Source organism: Medicago sativa, chromosome 2 (genome assembly GCF_051527215.1).
Source record: "Medicago sativa cultivar Bolivia chromosome 2, Bolivia_mono, whole genome shotgun sequence".
NCBI classification, from domain to species: Eukaryota; Viridiplantae; Streptophyta; class Magnoliopsida; order Fabales; family Fabaceae; genus Medicago; species Medicago sativa.
Genome location: NC_140750.1, coordinates 64,382,770 through 64,406,598, shown reverse-complemented (window position 1 = coordinate 64,406,598; position 23,829 = coordinate 64,382,770). Strand labels below are relative to the sequence as shown.

Genomic DNA, 23,829 nt, shown 5'->3' with positions numbered 1-23,829 from the left:
TTGTAAATAGAATTTCCATGCTGCACTGGACCAAAAGAGTACTCTGGACCAAAAATAAACAATAAAAAATTCCATGCTGCATTTACATTCCTGTTTTACTCCTTTCGTTCCGGAATAACTGACCCATTTTCTAAAAAAAAGTGTCCCAAAATAACTGACCCATTTCAATTTTCAATACAACTTTCATCATTCCCAATACAATACTCCCTCCGTCCCGGAATAACTGACCCATTTTCTAAAAAAAAGTGTCCCAAAATAACTGACCCATTTCAATTTTCAATACAACTTTCATCATTCCCAATACAATATAACACTAAATAATATTACTTTTATCATTCCCAATACAATATATTCCACTTTCCCCTTCATTTATACACTTTTCTTAATCTGTGTGAAAAACCAAAGTAGGTCAATTATACCGGGACGGGGGGAGTATAACACTAAATAATACACTACTTTTATCATTCCCAATACAATATATTTCACTTTCCCCTTTATTTATACATTTTTCTTAATATGTGTGAAAAACAAAATTGTGTCAATTAAATTGGGACGGAGGTAGTAATATTTTTATTAAAGTTGATAGGAGTACGATATGTAAGATGATTATCTTAATTAGTGATTACTACTATAATCAATGGAATTGATTGAATCATCTAATCTAATCTAGCACACTTTATTACTTGTACTTAACCGACCAGGAACACTAACACGTGTCTCATTTCACCAACTAGTCTCTATCTAATAGTACATTTTCTCCAATGCATCAATATCTGAATTCTGAAACTTCCATTCCTTTTGAAGTGAGAGAAAATGGGAAGAATCTTTGTGGTGGAGCTGGAGGGCAGGTCCTATAGATGCAAATTCTGCAGAACTCATTTGGCCCTTGTAGATGATCTCATTTCTCGGGTATGTACCCTTTACTTTTTAAACTATCACTAATGCTTTTTTATTTTCTTAAATAAATTGTTGTTGAAGCAACTGTTTGTGAAACATTCTTGAATAATGAAGCATAAGAAACAATTAATTATGACATTATAGTTATTTAATTTTGAGAGAATAGTAAATTCTTAATTATCAAAGGATATGTTTTAGTAAGCATATTGTTAATCTCACAACCACCCTGTGATCTGTAGTAGTGGTTTCATTTCTTTTCAATACTAGGGCCTTCTAGTATATTCACCATATTTTTTGTTTTTTTGTTGCCTTTAGTTATTGTCTTCCCATAAGCATTCCCTTTTACATTGGCAAAAGGTGTGTTCGATGTCTGACATGTGTTGGTTTGTCACGTGCGAGTAAAGGAGTCTCACATTGGATGTGATGTGAGTGTTGGACAATTTATAAGTGAGGAAGCTCATACAACGAGTACTTAAGATTTTGCGTGAAGATGTGATGTTGAAATCACATGTGTAGTTGTTTTTAGTCTAATGTTATTATTCTATGTGCTTAAGGCTTGCATTGTGATGTGACCCAACAATATGTGGTTACATTCAATCACTTCTATATTATTTTCTCAAATTATTACTGGTATCTGCGTGCCCAATTAGATCAAAATACTGATGGTTGGCTTGGCTGCAAGAGTCATTGACAATGGCATCTTTCACTTCAATCCTTTTGTTTTGTTTTAGTCTAGTTCGGATATAAATTGGCTATCAAAATTCTTAATGGGACACTAAGTAGACAGTGGTTATGCATAGGTTGACATTACATGAATAATGTATTTTATGTTGTATAGCACTCTAAGGGGGCATTAATCTTCTCATGATAGGTTTAGGAATTAATTACTCCCTATCGTTTCTATTACAAGAAAAAAATTCAATTTTTAGGTTCCTTGAGTAACTGGTATATTTGGTCTATAATATAGACCAAATACACTAGTTATTCAATGAATCTAAAAAGTGAATTTTTTCTTATTATAAGGACCGGAGGAAGTATTGTTTTGACAATAAGTTTAAGTATTGATTATGTTTCAGTAGGTTCATGTGAAAAAGATTTAGTATGAACTCATATGTGATTCTAATTCTTCACTACTTTCTTGCGGTTTTGCCCCTGTTGTATCCATCTTTTTCTGTGGCAGTGTCTTTCAGTGATAAGCATAGCTTCAAGTGTTAAAAAGAAACATAAAGTTGTCATATACATGTGTATGAATGTGTCTGTTTGTTTTTTTTGTTGGGATGGGAGATAAAAAGCTAAATTTATTACTTCCAAAGGCATGCACAGTCTTGATTTTTCTTGGTTTTTTGACAGTATAAAATGCTTCAAGTTTCCAACTTCTCTGCTGGATTATTGTATCATCCTTATAATCTTTGATCACCCTTCTTTCAGGCGTTTCATTGCCGGAGGGGGAACGCATACCTATTCAGTAAAGCGTGAGTACATTTCAGTTCTTATTGGATAATCCATCAGTGACTAAAGTTGACTGACATTCAAGATAGTTTTGTTTGGTAACATAAAAGGCTTTTTTTGGCTCGTATTATGTAATATATTCATATTGTTGCCTAAAACTTGCATTCAGCATGATTTGATAATACTGCAAATAATCCAGAAAATATGGTAGTCATGTTCTGCAATAATCATGTTCACATTGTTAACAAATTGAATTCATGAGTTTAAAATGACCACAATACAAACTAGCCTAATGTTTCTATGTTATTGACACAAGTTTGACGCATGCGTCAAATTTCAAATCACCCGAATAATAACATACGAGCTGGTTTGAACTTGCAGCAGTTGAAAAAGAATAGTAGCAGACATAGTGCAGTGTTACACTGGTTGTGCTACATCTAGTCATGGCCTCAAATGTTGCATTGCATCTATGTATATGTTGTTACAAAATTGTTTAATTCTTAGGTTTATGTCTTTAGTAAATGATGTACCTAGGGAAGTGAAGCCAATAACTTTATTTGCTCACTATTCAAAACAGGTATACTTTTACATTGTGTCAGCTGACATAAACATCCCTTTGTTTTAAAATTGTTATCGTTATTGTTATCGACGTATCATTTTCATTCTTGTGTTTAGACCATGTTTTAGTTAATCTTTTTCTTTGGAGTCATATTTCTTTTAATATGAATGTAGATAAACCAGCTATTATATGATCGCCAAAATATTGACCTTTTTTATTTCTCTTCTATCAATATAAGTGCCTATTTTTGGAATTTTCGCATGATGGTAAAAACCTTTGGAGGAAGGAACATGTCTAGAAGGAAAATAAAGCTGGTTTAAATGACTGTATTGTGTAGTAGTAGAACTTGTAACATGATACCTATGTAACATATCTTGTTCACATGAAGTAAAAAGAAAATTAGGGAACACCACAATGATTGATAATTGTCGTTATTTGGTGATAGTATCACTAGACCTGAATATTCTATACTCTCTCTGGCGTGCTTATGTTTTGGGTCTATGATCCAGTGTGAACACCACAACTGGAACACCGATGGAAAGGATGATGCTTTCAGGATTGCATACTGTGGCAGATATCTTTTGCTGTTGCTGTGGTCAAATAGTTGGCTGGAAATATGTAATTCTCCTTTTTCACTCCATCTAAATTTCATGTAACTGATGAAATCTCGTACCACCTCTGTCGCTAAATATAGGACTATTTTGACTAAATCACAAAAATTATGAAAGTTTGTAGTAGTATTGAATTTATTGACAATTGATATCGTCTTACGATTTTAATCTTCAAGGACAGAATTAGTTTATGTCTCATCTTACTTCACAACTTTTGATCTTTTTACAATTTACTATTCCTTCTCAGGAATCTGCACATGAGAAGAGTCAGAAATACAAGGAAGGGAAGTTTGTTCTTGAAAGGTATTTTGTTATTTTCATATTATGTAGTCGCTATCTTGGTTAAGACAGTTTAGTTACAGATTGTACTTAGTGTTTAATACTTATTGTGCATATCTTGCATATGTTGATTGATACATACAACAGAGGAAGGATTGTTGACAATGTTGATTCCTCAACGGAATTTTTTATCGATAGTCATGTCAGCATGAGTGATGGCGAAGATGCTTAGCATCTTGAAACCTTGTGGATGAACTTATTGGATCTTGAGAAAGGATATTGGTCTTCTTCTGTACACGAACAATGATAATAACGGCGGCCCGAGAAAATTCTCAGAATCAAAGAAGTTTTCTTTAGTTTTTTCCTTTTGTTTATATGACAAAAGAGAAATCTCAGTGGTGTATAAACAATGTGTAAGGAAAGAGATGGAATAATTTTTTTAGATGTGAGTACATAATAAAACAGTAGTACAATTTCTGGGTGACAATGTTCTAGAAAGAAATCTTTCTCTAACATACTCATGACTTGCACATTTTCAGGTCACAGTCTAAAGGGTTATCATTTTCTTTGCTTTCTTAGGGTTATTATAATCAATTTGATAATATAACACAATTTTAAAGAAAATAAATCATGAACCAAAACAATATTTACAATGAGTAGGTGGAGTGGGGTAAAGCACACTGATAGCTTCTTGACATGTATATCTCATGAATCCCAAATAATAGCATGTCTCTTAATTAACAGAAAAAAGCACTGTTCTCACATGTTCAAGGCACACTTCTTTGATGACACATTTTTGGTGCACATATAGGAGTCCGGCATTTTTTTTTTTGTTAGCTCTTTAATTCTCAGGGTAAAAGGCTCTTCTAAATAAAATCTGGTTAAAAATTGTCATACATTTTATTTGCAGTTGCACAAAGAGAATATAAATATTTCTTTTGACGTGAAAAATGTATCGCATTGCATTTTTATAAATTTTAATATCACAATATATGATTTCATTAAAAAAAATCACAATATATAATAACTTAAAAAATTCTAATTTTTGCACCTGTTTGGGGACTTAAACTACATTGACACCATCAAATAATACTTGAATTATCAATAAATCTAATATAATATTTACAATTTGGATCCAACTCCTTTAAAGTAAGTAACTCACCGACAAAGTAAGGACTTTTTAGTGACAAATTTGGATAAAGATATAATATATATTTTTTATGAATTTGATATTTATGCATGTAACAGAGAGACTAATTACTTGAGCTTGGTAGGATGATAATGGTTAACAAAATTCTTTTTTTAAAAGATTTAAATATACAATTTTTTTTGGGAAAAAAACATTAATTCATTCAAATTGATAAATATACATGAAACAACACAAATTTAAAATCGTTAAAATCAAACAGGATGAAAGGATAGATGAGTGACGACCGTTAAATTAGAGAAGATGTGTAAGTGGAGAGATGCTTAAACTCTTTATACTATACCAATCATTCACAAATTATCATTTGCATGGTGATTTTTTAAAGTAGATATTATTAAAGCTTAATATTTTTAATGATATTGATTAATTTTTTTTTACTAAATTGATAAATAATACTAGGCTGAAAAAGATTTGATAGAGTTGGTTATAAACTAAAAACTCAAAGGCAGTGTCCTAACTAACCTAAAGGGTATATATAGATCGATATTGGTAGTTTGAGAAACAGAATTGCAAAAAGGGACATATAAACCTAACCCCAATCCAATCCAATCCAATCCAATCGGGTTCTCTTTCTTCGCTAACTACAATTCAATCACGACATTTTCTCTGCATTCATCTAACCCTAATCGCTTCTTCTTCTTCACTATCGCTCTTCAATTTTCTAATCCCTTTTTTTTTTCAAAGTTCATTTTGCAGGTCGATTACTCTAATGGGGAAATCATCCACTTCACTCAAAAAGAAACACTCCAAACATTCCTCTAAGGTAATCAATTTCATTCATATTCTCACTCACTTTTTTCAATTTTCAGTTTTTATATTTATTAATTTTAATCGGGTATTCAATTTTTAGTTTAAGCTATTTAATTTTGATGTAAAGTATTGCTATTTATATAATTTTTCGGATAAATAAGCCAACTTTGTGTCTATCATATATTATTGCCTGTGTTTTGTTGTGAACTTAACTGACACTGGGTGTATAATTCATGTTTCCCAGGAGATAAAAATCTGTTTTTTTTTTGTCCCTTTGTTGTGTGAGGTGATTGGTGTTTTTTATTTTTTTGGTTTAAGGATCTGTTTGGATTGGATTATTTGAACTTATATATTTATTGACATAAACACTTGTGACGGTTTGAGAGAACTTATTGAAACATCTTATCATATGTCCATAAGTTGTGTTCCGCTTATTTCCATAAATTCTCCACGGTAGCTTATGAAAATAGTTTATAGCTTATATGAATTGATTTAGACTTGTTTTATCTTTTGTTATAGAAATAGCTTATTTGTAAGCACTATGCTATAATTAAGTTGTTTACCTATGCAGGGTCTTAATGTATTGAATTTTTCTATTTGATTTGGTTTTTTTTTTTCTTCTTTTTTTCCTTTCCATATGTAGTCTGTTGAGTTGATTAATTTTACTGAATATGCATTTTTTCCTATTTGGTGGTTTAGACTAAGGGAAGTGGCAGAAGTAAGAGTAAGAAACATAAATCAAAGAAGGTCCGTCGCCGTGAGGTTTCTCTTTCTAGCTCAGACTATGATGATTCCAAAAGCATGGACACATCGTTGTCCTCTAGTTCTGAAGATAGGTCTAAAAGAAAAAGAGAGCGGTCTCGCACAAGAAAAGATGTGAAAAGTCGTAAGAAGCGGGTTCGGAGACGTTCATACAGCTCTGACAGCAGTGAGGACTCTTTGTATGCCAGGAAGAGAAAAAAGGTGAAGAGGAAAGATAAGCATGATGAGACGAAGGAGAAATCGCGTAGGAAGAAAAAGGTTAAGAGAGAAGCAAGTGTTAGTTCGGTGAGCAGTGGGCTTAGAAGAGACATTCAGGTTGGGATTGACAGCGATGACGACAATGAATATGAGAGCTCCAGGGGAAGAACAGAAAGAAAGGAGAAAGACAAAAGAAGATCGAGGGGAAGAAGTGGAAGTGCAAAGAGTGGTAGATATAGGGCTCGAAGTTGTTCTCCTTGTAGTAGTCCCCATGATGAATGTACTTACGAACAGGCTGAAAACAAATACGTGTCCGAGAACAAATCTAGGTGGATTCGATCAGTTATTACTGTTGCAAAAGAGGGTGATGAATTTACGGAATTGATTGGAAATGAAACCAAAGAGGAGATTGTAGATGATCTTGATTACCCTTGTAGAAGTAATGACAGTAACGATGGGGGCACAAAGAGGGAGTTGGATCATCATACACATGATGCACCAGAAGAGGAATTGAGGGCTGAGGATGTGACAGGAATTATGAATACTGATGTTAACTTCACAGAGCCCAAACTTAGAGATATGAGTAGCCTTGAAGTTCGTGCTGGGACAAGTGAATCTAAAATGGAGGAAACAAATGATGTTTCTGCTGCTAATCTGAATGACGTTGATTTGGAGTCAATTCTAAGACAAAGAGCTTTAGAAAACTTAAGAAAGTTCCGAGGTCAAGTCCAGTCGACCGTAAAAATTTCTGAACAGAAAAATAGAATTGTCAGCCAAGTGAAGCAACCAGTTACTGATAACCAGGAATTGGTTCAAGATAAGTCTAATATCAGTAACGTTGCTATAGTGACAAAACTTGATAAGCAAACACCTGTAGAAGAAACTAGTTTGCCGGTTAGGAGGAGAAATTTAGTTGCTTATCCAAAAAACAGTGGAAGAGATTTGAACTTGGATAAAGATTTATCTGGTTCTGTGAAGATTCAGATGGCTTGTGCACCGGAAAAGGTTACTGATGCAGACAGCCGAAACAAAGTAGTCAATGAATCAGCTAATACCATGACGAGCAATTTGGATTCAACCCCATCTGAACCTTGCCATGATTCACTTCAAAGTCGCTCCTCTCTGAAGCCAACAACCATGCCCGAACTTCCTCGTGGAAAGTTGGTCGTGGCAGAAAGTATTAAAAATAAGGGTAGCAATGATAATGTCAAAGACATTAGAGGAGTGCCTTCTGCTGGGGATAAACCACCTATTCATGGATCTACATTTAAGCATAACAACTTGGATAAGGGGCATGATGATGCAAGTGATCACTCTCAGTTTAAATCAAAGCAATCTGATTCACATGAACCTTCCAATGCACAGTTGCCGGTGAGTGAGGCTGATGAAGAAAGGAATGCGGCTAAGATAGTCCAATCTTCAATCCAGAATATTAATAGCAGTGGCAGAGATGTTGACGAGTCATGCAATGCTGCAGGGATGTTGACGGGTTCATCAGTAGAGAATAATTCAGGCAAAGTACTAGACGGATCCAACCAGAGCTCTCAGTTTGAGCAAAAAACAATGACTGTGATGAGGGGTGGTGAATTGGTACAGGTAAGTTTGTGACAATCTATCTTATACATTATGAAAAATATGTCATCATTACGAACCATAAAATACTGTACGTGACCCATTCCTTTCCCTGTCCTTTTTATTATTACTACTAATAATTTGTGAATGTTCAGGTTAGCTACAAGGTCTATATCCCTAAGAAAACCCCTGCCTTGGCTAGAAGGCAACTTAAGCGATGATCTTATTTGGTGAAACTTATGAAGAGGTCATTAATGGTTTCATTCTGTATGAACTATTAGAGCTACATCAATTTTCTATTAGCTATATTTCATTTAGGTTATATCGGAGCTGTTGTGAAAGTAGTTTTTTACACGAATAATGGTGCAACCATATGGGAACCCAAAGAAGAGCAGTAGACCCTTCAATGTTTTCTGGTGGAACATGAAGACCTTGTGTAAGTCTGCTCTGTGATTCTTCCACTTGCAATTTAGAGCAAGTATGGATTGCATGCAGTCAGACAATCACACGGTTGCAAATTTGGACTGTTTGATTGATAAGATCGGATGGCTCACGTTTTGATATTGTGTATTAAACTCATTTTGTGATGTTGGAATTTTGTCACAGCTGATAGTTGACAGGCTTTCAGTAACTTCAAGGGTTACTTCCCTGAGTATGGATGGGTCAACATTTATAAGTGTACCTAGCAAGATAAACTCTTTAATTGACTATTTTCTGCAAAATGAAGAATGCCTCATCTAACATACGTCCTAAATAAGAATGTTATTATCTTTATTATTATTAAAAAAAACTCTTATTTTTTTTAGAGGAAAAAAAAAACTCTTATTTTAAAAGCTAGTTATAATTACATATATTTTTTTAAACCCCTTGAAAGTGGTTTTTCAAAATAAATACGAAATCTTTGTTTTTCTGAATGTTATTTTATTACAAATTTAAATAAAATAATACTCATAAAATGATGAAAAAATAGTTTTCAAAATAAGAAGCTAATCAAATTAAACTAGTGGACCATAGTTACTTTTTCACCCAAAAAAAGAGACTAGCTAAATTTGAAATTGAATAATAATGTCTTCATTTCTTCTCTCTACAATTAATTTTTTTGAAGCGATTTGAGGTGTACAAGGATATTTTGAGCCCACTTTATATCACACTATTATGCATGTATTGTCAAAGTACTTTTTTTTTTCTTCTAATCTTGTTCCTAAGGAAATGGTTTATGATAATCTGAAGTTCGGCTATGAGGTAAGTATAGTTTGGTCAAGAAATCAAACTTGGTTTCTCTTGTTATTTGGTGTAGTTCTTTTGTTTTTTTTCTTCTCATCTAACCAAGAAAAAGATAAAGATATATTTAATCCAAAAAAAATCTCTTCATTTTATACTCTTCTCTTTCTGTTACAAAATATAAGCAAAAGTAAATCAAATAAAATTGATGTAAGAAAGTTGATGTATTTGATCCAAATTTTAAAGTAAATACATCAATTTTGAAAGATATCATATGTACGCAAAAGATTTAACATTGATGTATTTTTACAGATTGATTCAAATCCAAAATATCTTATTAAACTAAGAGATATCAAATAGCCATCTCATTCAAATGTTCTTCGATTTCTAGGCTTACCCTTTGCTTTCTATTCTTTAGTCAAAAAATAATGTACACTTTGTTTATGAGGTATGGAAAGACCAAATTTTAATTGATTTTAGTGGTTACATAACAAAACAAAAAAAATCAAAGGAAAAGGGAAGTGATAACTGCTAAAAAGAAACAATAGCGTTTGTTATCAAAGAAGGAATAATAAGAGCAATGGTGTTCTCTTCTAATCCATTAGCGTTAAGCGTACCCGAACCCGCCTTCGAATCATGGCTTCGCGACACCGGCTACCTCGAACTCATCGACCAACGAACTTCCGCCGCCGCTGACGCAGTCTCAACCACCACCGTCAATTCCACCTCTTCCCCTTTAGTTCCCGCCACGTCCATCTCTTCCAAACTCCTCACCCTTCTCTCCTTCCTCACTCTCAACCCCTTCGCCAAACTCACCGCCGATGATTTCTCCGCCGATACTCCTTCTTGGTCACGCTCCTTCGTTGGTTCCTCTGATTCCTACTCTTTCCCTTCTTCTCCTTCTCAAGCTCGCTTTCGTGTTCATGAGAATGTTAAGCGTTATGCTCGGAATTATGCTTATCTCTTTATTGTTTTCTTTGCTTCTGCACTGTAAGCACTTTCTTCATTCTTTTCTCAATCAATTATTTTCTTTATTATTTACTTTCATATTTTAATTTAATTTGCAGAATTTCTGTAGCTATAGCTGAATTTCAAACATGATATAATAGTGTGTTTAGGAAATTGTTAATCACCAATTTAGTCCCCCAAATTGTTGGTGTTTTGGAATTAATGAAATTCGAAATTAATTATGAAATAGAAAATTCTTGATAGTATTAGTCTTTGTAAAACTTGTTTGTGTATCGACACGACATGTGATTACATTCAATTATGTCATTTTCTCATATTACTACCAGTATCGATGTGTCCGTGTCAGTGGCACCTGTGCCCATGTTTGTGTCCATGCTTCATAGGGTGCTTCTTAGTAACCTATGAGACAATCTCAGTGACCGGATTGACCGACCTCTAGAACTAATGTGATTGATGACTTCAATTTTAGGGATTATTTTGGAGTATGGTTAATTTTAGGAATGAGATTGTTTATACTTACACTTTTGTAGAGTAAATTGGTGATTTATTCCATTTGGGTCTTTTTTAAAATTTTGCGAGTTGATGTGTTTTTAGATTATGATTGTGTATTATTAGTACTTGATGTTGTTTGGTAAAACTGTGTTTTGCCCTTTGATCCTTGCAGGTATAAGATGCCACTTGCTCTTGTTGGGTTGATATCATGTTTGGCACTGTGGGATTTCTTCAAGTTCTCTAGTGATAGATGGGGATTGGATCAATATCCTGTGATTCGGCAGTGCTTGCTTCGCATTGCCCAATGTGGTGAGCGATAGTAGTTTCTTTTAGGAGGAGAGTATATGCGCTATTCTGTTTAGATTTTGGTTATCTTTGCCTCTTCTTCTTTTTATTGCCTTAGTATGATGATAAATAGAGATGCAATTGTTAGTTAGTTTTAGTTGTAATTCTGTTACAATTAGTTGTTATAGTTGGTTTAAGTTTGTTGTTTCTCGGCCTCAAAAAAAATGTTTGTTGTTTCTCATCTCTATAAATACCTTTGTATCAACTCAATTCATGATCTTTTAATCAAATATGTTACTTTCTAAGAATACTTTTCTCTCAAGCTCTCTAGCTTTAAATCCCTTCCCTTGCCGCCTTTGATTCCTCGCAGATGAACTGGTTTTCAAATGGCTTTGCTAAAACAAAACATGGTTTTTCTTGTGATTTTGCTATAGTCTTATCGAGAATGTGATAAAACAATAGCATCTAATAAGCATCCACTACCTGAACCTTGCCTTGAGCTTTGGATTGAATCAAATACATTACCTTTCCGTTTCCCAAAATGAAGGGAGAACTCATATAGCATCTGTTAAGTGGCATGATTTTTTTTCATAGAAATGTCTAGGGCTGAACTCATATAGCATCTGTTTTCTCTTTGTATGTTTTCTTTTGTTTTTGTTAATATGATGTGTGGTTCTTTGCTTATGGATGCTGGAATGATATTTCTAGCTTGATGTTCATATGGTTGATTGAAAACTCATGTTTCTAAATCTCATCTTTTGCAGCAACAGCAGTTATTCTAATATATTCCAATGTTCAAATGGCTCTCTTTTGTGCCATAAGTGTCAGCTATGCAGGTGAGTCTTCATTTGTAGTCTCATACCTCATTCCTCTTATTAGTTGATTTTTAAGTTTTTGTTTAAAATATGTATGTAGGAGTGATACTGCATGCTGCATTTCGGAAGTTGACTCCTGCAAAGCAACCTTCTACGGTCAGAGGTGGATAGTTAGTTAATCAAAGAAACAGCGGCACACTTGCCTTTATCTAGAACATCATACTTCGGTGATTCAAGAGGCTTTGGTACTGAATATAGTTCTTACGTGTAGAAGGGGACACAATTTGGTACAGAAGATTGTGCAATGTAGAATCTAGGTATAAGCATAGGTTTTGAATAATGCCCTCTCCATGGCAAGAGCAAGGCTATCATATGGCCTTTCATTAGGCGCTGTTAGTCTCCAGTTTTGATGTTTTTTCCATGGTTATATTTATACGTTGTAAGAAGATTTTCAATATTTATACATTTAAGCAATATCTTATTGTTAATAATTTTTTGAACAAAAATCAGATTTTTTTTCTTCTTAATTTGGTTACCTTACCTGCTTACCTCATTTAAGCCCCTTTATGAACTCTAAAGGTATGATTGATCAAATTGTTGATCTAGATAAACCATAAAAGAATACTGTTGGAGAAATAAAATATAGCCATGTTCTTGACATTGCTCAATCATCTTACTCCAAGCTAACGTTCCTTTAAAATTGAGTAGCAGAATTTTGGTCCTAAATGCAACTGGGATTATAAAAGTCTCACTAACACTCTTGTAAAAAAATTATTTTGAACTCTCAAACTATATAATTTTGCACATACTGCTCGTTGCTGGCTTGCAAAAATACCTAGTAAACCCTCTCTGTTTGGACTTTGTTCTCTCTGCATAGTATACCACCGGTCTACTGCCACCATTAGCCATAGGCCATAGCGCCTTCTTTGATCGCCATGTCTGCATCCCACGTTGCTCCTTTGGCCGATTTCTATTGTTGTGAGTTGATTTTATTTGGTGAACCCCGAGCAATTAGAAATGCACCAAAAAAATTCGATTTTTGCTGATAGTGAAATTGCCAAAAAACGGATTTAGATTCTCTCCTATTGCCAATTCTGTCTTAAACTATACAAATCTAATACATTGAGTCAATTCTGTCTTAAACTATACAAATCTAATACATTGAGTTAGACTATAACAACAATTGGAACAAACTAATCGTCAACCATCGAGTGCAGCAATAAACCAAGAGATGTTTAATTTAATCAAATGAAATATTGTAGAGAAATCAAAACTTGGATTTTGAAGTGATATTACTCCCCAAATGATACTATTCCTACCCTTTTGCAAGTTTTTTTCTTCTTCTAATCTTTTGAATTTAGAAAGTTGATAACTTCCGAAGTATAGACACTTTTTTTTTTTTTTTTGAAAAATCCGAAGTATAGCCACTTATTTGGAACTTGTTCCAAAACATCAAGTCTTCTGTTTTGCCAAAAGTCACAACACTTTCCTTTTGTACTTTATTCGATAAAAACAACTATTGAAATGATTGGTCTTTTCATGAAAACCAACCAGCTTTAATACTTTACTCTTTGGTAAATTTAATGCTAAAACCACATGTCCTTTTCACTCGTCTAACCTAAGCACCCTCTTTGCAGCATTGAGATGCCATTCGCTTGCTCAATGCATAAATCGAGACAAAATGCTTACGACATTCAAAATGCTAGGCCACATGGTTCTGAGATACATCAAACAACCAATCAAACTTCTAACTTACACTTGATCAATCTTTTTACGTTTCATCTTTGCAAAGCTTCTCCTTCAAATTCATTGGAGTGCCCATTTATTTACATGGTTTAAACATTTTCAAAATTCCTTTTGCGTTTTTTTTACAAATGAAAATTTCATCCTTGCTTTGCTTGATTTTTATTCCAAGAAAATAAATCATTAATCCAAGACTAATCATCAATAAATTTATCCGGGTGTTGGATATGACATTTGATAGCTTTAAGGTGTTAACATAGTTGGAATGTTGTTTCAAAAAAAAAAATAAAACATAGTTGGAATGTCAAAATTGTCATATGATGCTTTTGCAATATAATCTTCGCCTTAAAAAAAACTTTGATAATTATAATTTGGTAAAATTATAATTATCTTTCTTCTATTTATTTTTTTTTTCAAATTAAATGTTGGGACTTGAAAGTGGATAATTGCATGTGTGAATTTGCATTTGAAAATATCAAATATATTTAACGATTGAGTTGTACTTATGAGACTATTTAGTGTCTTTTTTTGTCACAACATAAAATTCGCACAAATAACTTCGTGCGAGGTCTCATATTCAAATTCGAGTAATCAAATTTTTTTTTTGGTCAAATAGCCTAGTGACTAGGTTGTTCGGGGTTCGAACCTCAACCATATAATATGCAATATCCTACCAACGGAGTTAAGTTTACGGTGATGGAGTAATCCAATCTAACGATATTGATATTATCGATTGAGTTAAGTCTTACAAAATATAAATTATATTTAGACCTAATTAACTTTTTTTTTTCTTTGTCAAAAACTTCTTTTTTTGTTGATTTAGACCTAATTACTTTTTTTTTTTTGACAAAACCTAATTACTTATTCACTTGCATTGTAGTATTTCAAAATTCAATTTTCACCGTGAGGCTCTAACCTTCACTTCTCCCTCCAAAATTCCCCTTTCGCGGAGCTCTCAGAGCACCAATCCACCGGCGATTCATGGCGTCAGGTTCTCACGGTGGCGTTTCTGGTCGGATTAAGAACTTAACTTCCACTTACGGCACCGATATTCAACCTATCATTTCTGTAAACTCTCAAACCCTTCCTTTTTTAGGGTACCCTTTAATCAAAGGAACAATTTTTCGTGTTTGTAAGTAAATTTAAGCATTTTGTTTATGACTTATTGTGTTACATTTTTCTTGGTTTGTTTTAGGATATCCGTTCAACAGTTGGTGTGATGAAGGGTATTGCAGTTCAATTGGAAAAAGACAAACTTTTTGACAAGGTTTTTGTTTTTATGATATTTTTAATTAATATCATTAAAATTTGATTGTGTTCATGTGTTTTTGTTGTTGTAATGTTGGTCATGTAATGAGTGAAAAATGAAAACCATTTTAGCCTATGTTTGGTTCCATGTTTGTAGCGGCTATAATTGATTTTGAAATATTTGGCTGCTCTCTAGTAGAATTGATTCTAACTTGAAGCTAGAATTTGTAGGTTTTCAGTTTAAACATGATTTTTACACTGAAATTTATTGTTCAACTCACTTTTACGTAAATGTATCCAAACATAAACTTAATGTTGGTCATTCTTAACCTCCTTGTGTTGGCCTAGTGGTGTTGGCTTGGGACCTTGGAGTGTGCTCCTCTCAAGGTCTCGGGTTTCATTCCCCCCGGTGCCACTTTCGGTGGGCTAGTCCATACAAAGCTTTGCTTTGGCTTTAAGTGGGGCCCTGCAAGTGGACAGTCGGATGGACCTCTCAGATTAGTCGGTCCTTGGACCAGATACCGAGTTTTCAAAACAAAAATGTTGCTCATTCTTGTTTTGTTTGTAACGTTGGTCATGTGATGAGTGGAAAGTGAACAATTTTTTTAGGTGAAGGAGATGGAAGATGCTGTTGTAGAGTTAATTGGCTTAAACGATCTCAGTGTGCATTTTTCATCTGCTGTTCAAGCTTTTGGTAATAGATACCAGCCTGGAGAACAGGTAATCAAATCTCTCCACTTATCACTTATCATTTAACTATTGGATAAATGTACGGCATGCACATGTGTTTATAAGTAGAGGCAGACAATCCTCACTTTACTGATTTTGTAAGGATGAGTTAAGCTCGGTATAAAACTTAATATGGTATCAGAACCAATCAATCGGGCTACCTACCATTTATATCCACGCACGAAATTGTTGGGCTTGAGGGGGTGTTTTGGGAAAATCCCAAGTCCCACATTGATTAAAGATAAGGCCTGACTAGAGTGTATAAAGAGTGACACACTTATCTAGTGGTATAAGTACTTGTGAGACTGTTTGGGAGAACTTATGAAAACAGCTTATAACATGTCCATAAGCTCTCCAAGATAGGTTAATAAAAATAGACATGTCCATAATCTCTCCAAGATAGGATGTAAAAACAGCTTATAGCTTATACAAATCAATTAAATTATTTTATCTTTTGTTATAGAAATAGATAATACATAAGTGCTTATATGATAAACAAGGTTGGAACTTTGGAAGTTCCAAACACAACCTGATTGCCTGGTGTCCAAACTATTTAAGGCATGCTATTTTCCCTGCAGCTGCTATCTTGATGCGAAATTAGGCCACAAACCAAGTTTTGCGTTGCACAGTATTTTTTAGTGCAATGCGAGTTCCTCACAGGCTCCAGATGGAAAATTGGATCAGGTCTGAACATCCCAATTTTTTATGCTGCCTGGTTGAGGGATGGTGCCTGCATATCAGGAGAAGGCCAACCAGTTATGGCAATACAACAATCCAGAGTTCATTCACTTGTCGATCATAACTCTCATAGTTGGAACCACCAAGTGATAACACAGTGTTTTGATTACGCCACAGCTCAGAGCATATTGAAAACTCCTCTTATTCAACAAGTGGAGGAGGATAAATTAATATAGAAGGTGGAGAAGAATGGTCACTACTCTGTGAGAAGTGCATACCGGCTATGCATGGAAGAAATAGCAGACAATTCATACTTACATAGGCCAGGCTATTGGACCGGCGTTTGGAAGCTTAAGGCACCCCCAAAAGTAAAGAATTTGATTTGGAAAATTTGTTGACGATGTTTACCGACAAGTGCAAGATTGTTGGACAGAGGCGTGCAGTGCCCATCTATGTGCGTGAAATTAAGCTGATTAGCCAAACATGGCAGTAATATTGAGTAGTTAGTTAGGTTCGTTGTCATTCGTTTATGTTAGTTGTTTGACCTTATCAGTCCTTTCTCTTTGTATATAAACCCCAGTTATCATAAATAATAGTTAAGTCGTTTTGTTTTCATATTCGTTACATTAACACTAACACTATCCTTTGTCCAAAAACTAACTTTCCTTTTGATGTTGCAAATATGCAGTTGACTGATTTTCATAAGGTGTTTGAGGATGAAATTTCGCAGTTTCAGGCCAATCGAAATTCAGATGTTCAAAGACATACTTTAGTGCGCCAATTTAAGGAAGCTGTATGGGTATGTTTCTTGTGGCTCTTAGCGGGGTTGAAGATACTTACCCCTACCCCTTTTCTCCCCAATTTCCTTTGTTTTGTTCTGCAGTTGAACTTGAATACGTCTATCAAGCTTATTTTCTTATTTCTCTTTTGGCCAGTACTCAGTAAACATCCCTATTTTGTTTGTCTAAAAGTAGTGTGAAATAATTTTTTTCTTTCAAATATTTTGTTTATGGCTTCATGCAATGAGTAATAACTAATAATGGTATTAAAGATTGTGAAACATACCACTCATCCAGAGTGTTCTCTTTACCATTGAGCGTTGGCAGTGATTGGAAAAAGTAGAAATGTAACTGCTGTCTTTGGTTAGAACATATTCTTGCAATGTACTAAGTTGCCATCTTTGTTTTACAAGACTTGTATCCCAATGAATAGATTGATACCTTCCCAGTTCCCAACATTGGATATGTTTATATCATATTTATGTTTCCATTGTTTGCTATAAACATTATATGTCAAATTTCTCGGGAGTATTTGATCTTGTATTCTCACACACACCAAGACACATGTATGTGCACATATGTTCTGAGAGGGGGAGATATAAATTGAACACTGGTTTATTTCACTTTGTAATTTTCTGTTTCTATTTTTTTCTTGAAGAATACAAAGCTGTTTATGTAACTTATGAAATGCAATAATATCTTTTTATTGAGAACTGACATATTTCCAAGTTCCTTGTGCAAAACTGATATTGTATTCAAGGAACAATCTAATTGCTTTTTGTTAATCTTTTTCTTTAGAATGTGCATCATGAAGGACAACCAATGCCAGGTGAAGAAAATGATGACATTGTAATGACCGGTACCCAATCTAATATTTTGAATTTCAAATGTCCATTGAGTGGAAAGCCTATTACTGAGCTTCAAGAACCAGTTCGCAGGTACCACACGAGTCAGACACAATATTGCTGTTTCTGTTTGTGATGTTTCTTTTTTATGTCAATAGTTAGATTTATATATGTTTGCGTTGCGTTGTTTTATCTTTTATTCTAAGTTTGCATAAATTGATAGTATAAATTCATTTTCATCACCATTATATATCTTGACATGAGTAAATTTGCATAGTATGCATGTGTAGTCATTCATTTGGTAGGATGCATGGAAATGGAAAAATAATCTCAGGCATGGTATGAGAAAATTGACTTTAGAATGACTAGTACAATATCTGTATGTAGTCATAAGTTGATCTTCATTTGTTTACCACCAATGTCTTAGAAAATGCTTGTTAAAATAGTCATTGAAAGATATTCAGCTTTTGAAGCCTAATTTCTGATGGACTATGAGGGTTTTGATAGCAGTAGGGGTTTAAATTGGTTGGCTTTGGTGTTGATGGCTGGAGAATTCACACATAAACCCAATAAAAGGGACATTTTCAAATCTGTCATAATATCCATTTGGCTGTGCTATCTCGCACCCATGCCTGAACCCAGATAACTAATTTTTGTATTCGAAAAAAGAAAAAGAAATATTTATCATTTGTACTTTTATAATTGCATGTGTATTTATGTAAAGGGATAGAACATATAGATCCAATACTCATTTTTCTAATAAAACCCTTCCTCCATGCCCGCATCCACGTGCAACTTTCCTGCCCAATCCCAGAACTCTGAACACTAAAGTCTGAACATTGGTCAATTGGTTCGGTAAACAGGTGACCCATATATGCATGCATTTATGTTTGGGTGTAGATTAATTAAGCCGCTTGCTAACTACTAAAGCTTGACCTATAAAGTGATTGATTTGACTTTTTATATTTTAACTAAACAAGTTAAAGCTTGAATTTAGATCTGATTATATAAGCAGGGGAATAAGCTCAAGTGTTAGGGGTTGACATTAAAAGCTTTTAAGCATCCTGTACCTCTGTGTGTATTTGTTAGAACTGGTATCTAAATCAATTGTATATACTGAATATGGTAGGATAATATTGATGAACAATAAGGAATACACAAACACTGCAGAGGCAGTTCTTTGTCTGGCCGAAACTGTATAAGCAGTTCTTAAAGTGCATTTACAGTAGTTACAGAAATAAACAAATGACAGGAAATTGAGAGCCTTCCTTCTCCCCCTAGCCGGTTCCTACTTTGCAAATTCCACACTAAAATAAATTAACAAACTACTATTTATAGTTACATATTTGCTGCCACAGCAGGTCCAATTGTACATTTGTACTAATGGGCTTTCTCCTAGAATAAGTCCTCACAATAGGATTAGGAGGCCTATTGCTAACATTATCATATCTTAAAATTTGTAACTTGAAATTAAACAGGTATATGCAATAATAATTTATTTATGCTATTACTAAATTGTTATTCTGCCAGGAGAATATTTTATTTGTTAATAATTTACTATATTATATCTACTACTTACGCTTGTCCTTTTTTTATTTCATCTTCTTGCATGAAAATGTCTACTGAATATTATTAAATCAATAAACTTAAAGAAATAACTTTGAGACTTGATAAAGGGAAAGAAAACAAACAAGTTCTAAAGAAGCTAAAGTCCAAATTTATTAAACAAGTTGGGGTGCAAATTAAAACAAGTCAAACATAAGTACCATCTTTATTTTTTGTCATGGGCCAAGCTCAGGTTTTCATGCTTGGTTTGAATTGATTTGTCTAAATCTATAAAAATTTACATTTTGAGGTGGTAGATATACCTTTTGCTTTACCCACTATATGCTCCCCACAGTTCCTATATATTTAGTCTTTAGCTGCTTGTTGTATTGTACGTGGTTAGGAAGTTCGATACAGTTCTTGGATTTCGGTAAACTTCAAAATTTAACAGGCTAGGAGTTTTCCCACTGTGTTTGAATGGTGATTATGCTTCATGACATGGCTGATAAACTACACCTTAAATACTCTTTAAGTTAGCAACCACGTAAGCCATGAGAAGCAACACAGTTTTAGATAGTACAACCAGACTGCTAGAAATCAACTCTGAATATGGTTTATTTTGCTGTGAATTTTTACTACTATAAGAAGAACAAAATTATGACGTGCATGAGGATGTTGTATAGATTTTGAAACCAATTGGACTGATAAGACAAAGAGACGTGTGAATAAACAGTGGGGTTTCTTTAAATAGTACGATCAAACCTTGATGGTGAGGGATAGACTGTATTACCATGTTGACCACCACCGAATTTGTCAGTGTCAATGGTGTTTAGCTTGTTTTGTATTAGCATGAGATAAAAGATTACTACATGTTTATCATGTGTTTGGATATTGATATATATATATATATATATATATATATATATATATATATATATATATATATACATACAGTGGCGGAGCCCTTCATGGGTTGAGGTGGGCCACGGCCCATCCCCAAAAATTAAAAATTCAACGATTATAGGTCTACTTTGCGAGATTTTATACAATTTTGTGTCGGTTTTAGGTTTCGGTTGATCCAAATTCCCGTAAAGTAGTGTAGTGGCTCACCCAAAAAATTTAAATAATTCAATTATAGGTCTATTTTGCGAGATTTTATACAATTTTATGTCGATTTTAGGTTTTGGTTGATCCAAAAATAAAACTCCTTTACGCGGTAAATTTGCACATGAAATAATTGGTCACTTGAATGGATAAAAAATAATTTGGCCCACCCCCAGAATATTTTCTAGCTCCGCCACTGTATATATATATATATATATATATATATATATATATATATATATATATATATTATTATGCATGTTACTCATTCTCTGTTTCATTGATGCAGCATGCAATGTAGGCACATTTATGAAAAGCAAGTGATAACGCAATATATCCAGTCAAATGGTGGCCGTACTCGATGCCCAATACCGGGTATATGTTGTTTTTAGATAACCTTGACATTAATCTTATGCCACCATTGCATTGGTTTTTAACCAAATCTGTGTGTGCCAGGTTGCCCAAAGGCGTTGGATGTTAATGTGCTGGTACAGGATCCGTCGTTGGCTGTGGACATTGACGAAATGCGAAAAACGGACAAAGAAACTAATGTAGAAGATTTCACCATGCTTGATGAAGATTAGTGATTGATTAAACGAACTGGTGATAAGATTTTGTCTGTAAATTCTGATAGTTTTCGACTTTAACTCTGATGACTTGTGTTGATATTTTATGGCATGTGTTTATTGAACTGGTTTCAACTTGCAAATTTGCATGCATTGGTGAAGTATCTATGACTTTGTTTTTCATGTCTTCTCAGTCTTACAGTGTGGTGCTCCCTAATTTACCTGCAATCTTATGTCTATAATTTATTGTGTTTCCACTTACTGTTATATAGGTTAAGGCGTGTTTGTTTTTTGGTGTTAACCTCCGGTTCTTCCGAAAAGGGGATTCTGATAATCACGAAAAATGTGTTTATTTCAATATATTTTTGGAGAAATAATAAAATACAATTGTTTTCTGTAAATAAGTCAAAGTAATACTTTCTCATTTTCATTTTAATTGTCACTTTAGCTCTTTTTTCTTTATCTCTAAATAGCTCTCTTTTTTTTTGTCCAAAAATAAGTCTATAAATTTAACAAATTGAAAAATGAATTTAACAAAAGAAAAATATTAAAGTGGAAAATTACCACTAGTTACAAGAGGTAGAGCATGTATATAGTAGCCCCGGAAAAATATTTGAATTTTGAAGGAGCCGTTATCCAATTACTATTCCCAATTGCTGCTTTATATATTTGGGGAAAGGAAAACTCACATTTTTGGCGGCAACAATGTGTTTGATGAAATTGAAATTACGATCAAATTTTGGCAAAAAATACCATTTAAGACACCTATCCCAAATTCTTCTTCCAGCGCGTGTATCCTACTGTATTTCTCTCCAGTCACAATTGTGGAACTATTGTAGTATTTTAAATATGACTGAAAAAAATAAATATTTTGAATGGTACACATCGATTGATTTTTTTAATGGTAAATTTTTATTAATAATCAAGTTGATGCACAAGATGAACAAAGACTGATAAGATTAAAACAACATGGTAAAGAGCGTCGTATATAAGCGAAACAAAAAAAAATGAATTAATATAAATAGATGTATTTATTATTGCCGTTGAATTTGAAAGTTAGTCAAGGTATCGACTATTAACTCTTGACCATTAACTCTTGACCATGATCTCCTTTTTGCTAATGAAGGAACATTGTCCATTGGTTGTGGATTTCTTAACTACTCCAAAGAGCGTTAAATACAGTGCATTTGGGGTGTTCAAGCTATTAAACTAAGAAATACATAGAGTAAAAAGATTTGAACTAATTTAATTTCATACTTTTGCATTTATATTTCTAAAACTATACAAATAGAGAGGTTCCAAACTCGGTCAATGAAACTATAGAAATGGAGAGGTTCCATACTTTTGTATTTAGATTTGAACTAATGATTTATTTCTGTTTAAATGTTATTTTGATGGTTTAAGGGTACAATTTCTCAATTATTATCTTTTTAATTACTCATACTTACTCCTTCTTAATGAAACTAATTAATATTGTGTGTTTGGAATATTAAAGTTTTTTTTGAAACAAAGCTTTTTGTTACGTGCAAATTTAGACTACTGTGAAACAAAATTTTGTTACATATAATAATGTTGAAGAGTTAAAATTCTATAAATAAGATCAATAAAATTGTTAAAAAATTCAAGTCCAAAATAAAAGAAGATAGAAAAAAAAACAAAAGACTCCATGAATGTTCAAAAAGAAAAAAGAAAGAGTCAACCAATTTTATTGGGGAGATGGAGCGTATGCATAAACATAGGAATTTATTGGAGAAAGGGATAGTGTATCACAATTATTTGTTACGAGGGAAAAGACGAGATATAAAATTTATTGTAAAGAGATAGTGTATGCAAAAAAATATAAATTTATTTGTCGATTAAAAAGATGGTATAATAGGAAAAAAACTAAAAAAAATTCACTTTCTTAATTTGAGTGTACTATTCTAAAATGACACTTAAAAAGAAACAGAGGAATTAACATAAAACGGCAAAAAGACTACAAATAATATGATAAAATCAAAGTGTCTTGAATATATCTGTCTCCGAATCTGCAACGCCAACGTTTAAATCATTGATTAAATTTATGATTGACTGAAATCGGTCTTCCAATAGGAACCAAACAGACAACACAACTAAAAATTAAATCAAACAATGGCGCACAAGACGATGAAAAAGACAATACCATGAAAAAACACAAAAGAAGAAACTTGATTTATGTGGAGGGATGACTTAGGCGAAAAAAAAAAAGACTCAAATCATCCATCTCCGATGAGTGAAGGAGAATGAGAATTTAAAGAGAATGTGAAGTTTCTCTCTCTTAAAAGACTAGTGCCAACTACTTATTCACATATAAATGTTGAAAAACGAGAAATTATAGGTTCGATTCGAAATTTCAAAAAAATAAAAAAAAAAAGGTTCGATTCGAACATGGGCCAGAACATATCAAATGGCTCGATAATCTTTATTTCATGTAAATTCCCATGTCTTTTTTATTTTATCTTTATTATAAAAGTTTATAAAATTAGACTTTCAAATTGCATAAGAGGA

At 33.3% G+C, this 23,829-nt stretch overlaps 4 protein-coding genes across 4 annotated transcripts; all 4 read left to right on the top strand.

Annotated features, from left to right (window-relative positions):
- Positions 1-710: 710 nt before the first annotated feature.
- On the top strand, positions 711-4,282 carry LOC146949669 (Yippee family putative zinc-binding protein). The gene is made up of 5 exons (XM_085745610.1): positions 711-909; positions 2,326-2,369; positions 3,415-3,523; positions 3,764-3,819; positions 3,943-4,282. The coding sequence occupies exons 1-5, from the start codon at positions 814-816 to the stop codon at positions 4,025-4,027; spliced, it is 390 nt and encodes a 129-aa protein (XP_085601736.1). The 5' UTR covers positions 711-813; the 3' UTR covers positions 4,028-4,282.
- Positions 4,283-5,505: 1,223 nt separating this feature from the next.
- LOC146949668 (transcriptional regulator ATRX-like protein) lies at positions 5,506-8,960 on the top strand. The gene is made up of 3 exons (XM_085745608.1): positions 5,506-5,765; positions 6,452-8,308; positions 8,440-8,960. Exons 1-3 carry the CDS (start codon positions 5,712-5,714, stop codon positions 8,503-8,505), a joined length of 1,977 nt encoding a protein of 658 aa, XP_085601734.1. The 5' UTR covers positions 5,506-5,711; the 3' UTR covers positions 8,506-8,960.
- A 736-nt stretch (positions 8,961-9,696) lies between these two features.
- Positions 9,697-12,557, top strand: PRA1.H (prenylated RAB acceptor 1.H). The gene is made up of 4 exons (XM_085745609.1): positions 9,697-10,495; positions 11,139-11,275; positions 12,016-12,087; positions 12,167-12,557. The coding sequence occupies exons 1-4, from the start codon at positions 10,086-10,088 to the stop codon at positions 12,235-12,237; spliced, it is 690 nt and encodes a 229-aa protein (XP_085601735.1). The 5' UTR covers positions 9,697-10,085; the 3' UTR covers positions 12,238-12,557.
- A 1,944-nt stretch (positions 12,558-14,501) lies between these two features.
- HPY2 (RING/U-box superfamily protein) lies at positions 14,502-21,487 on the top strand. The gene is made up of 7 exons (XM_085745604.1): positions 14,502-14,877; positions 15,005-15,076; positions 15,667-15,777; positions 17,153-17,263; positions 18,042-18,181; positions 21,027-21,112; positions 21,194-21,487. The coding sequence occupies exons 1-7, from the start codon at positions 14,791-14,793 to the stop codon at positions 21,319-21,321; spliced, it is 735 nt and encodes a 244-aa protein (XP_085601730.1). The 5' UTR covers positions 14,502-14,790; the 3' UTR covers positions 21,322-21,487.
- Positions 21,488-23,829: the final 2,342 nt, after the last annotated feature.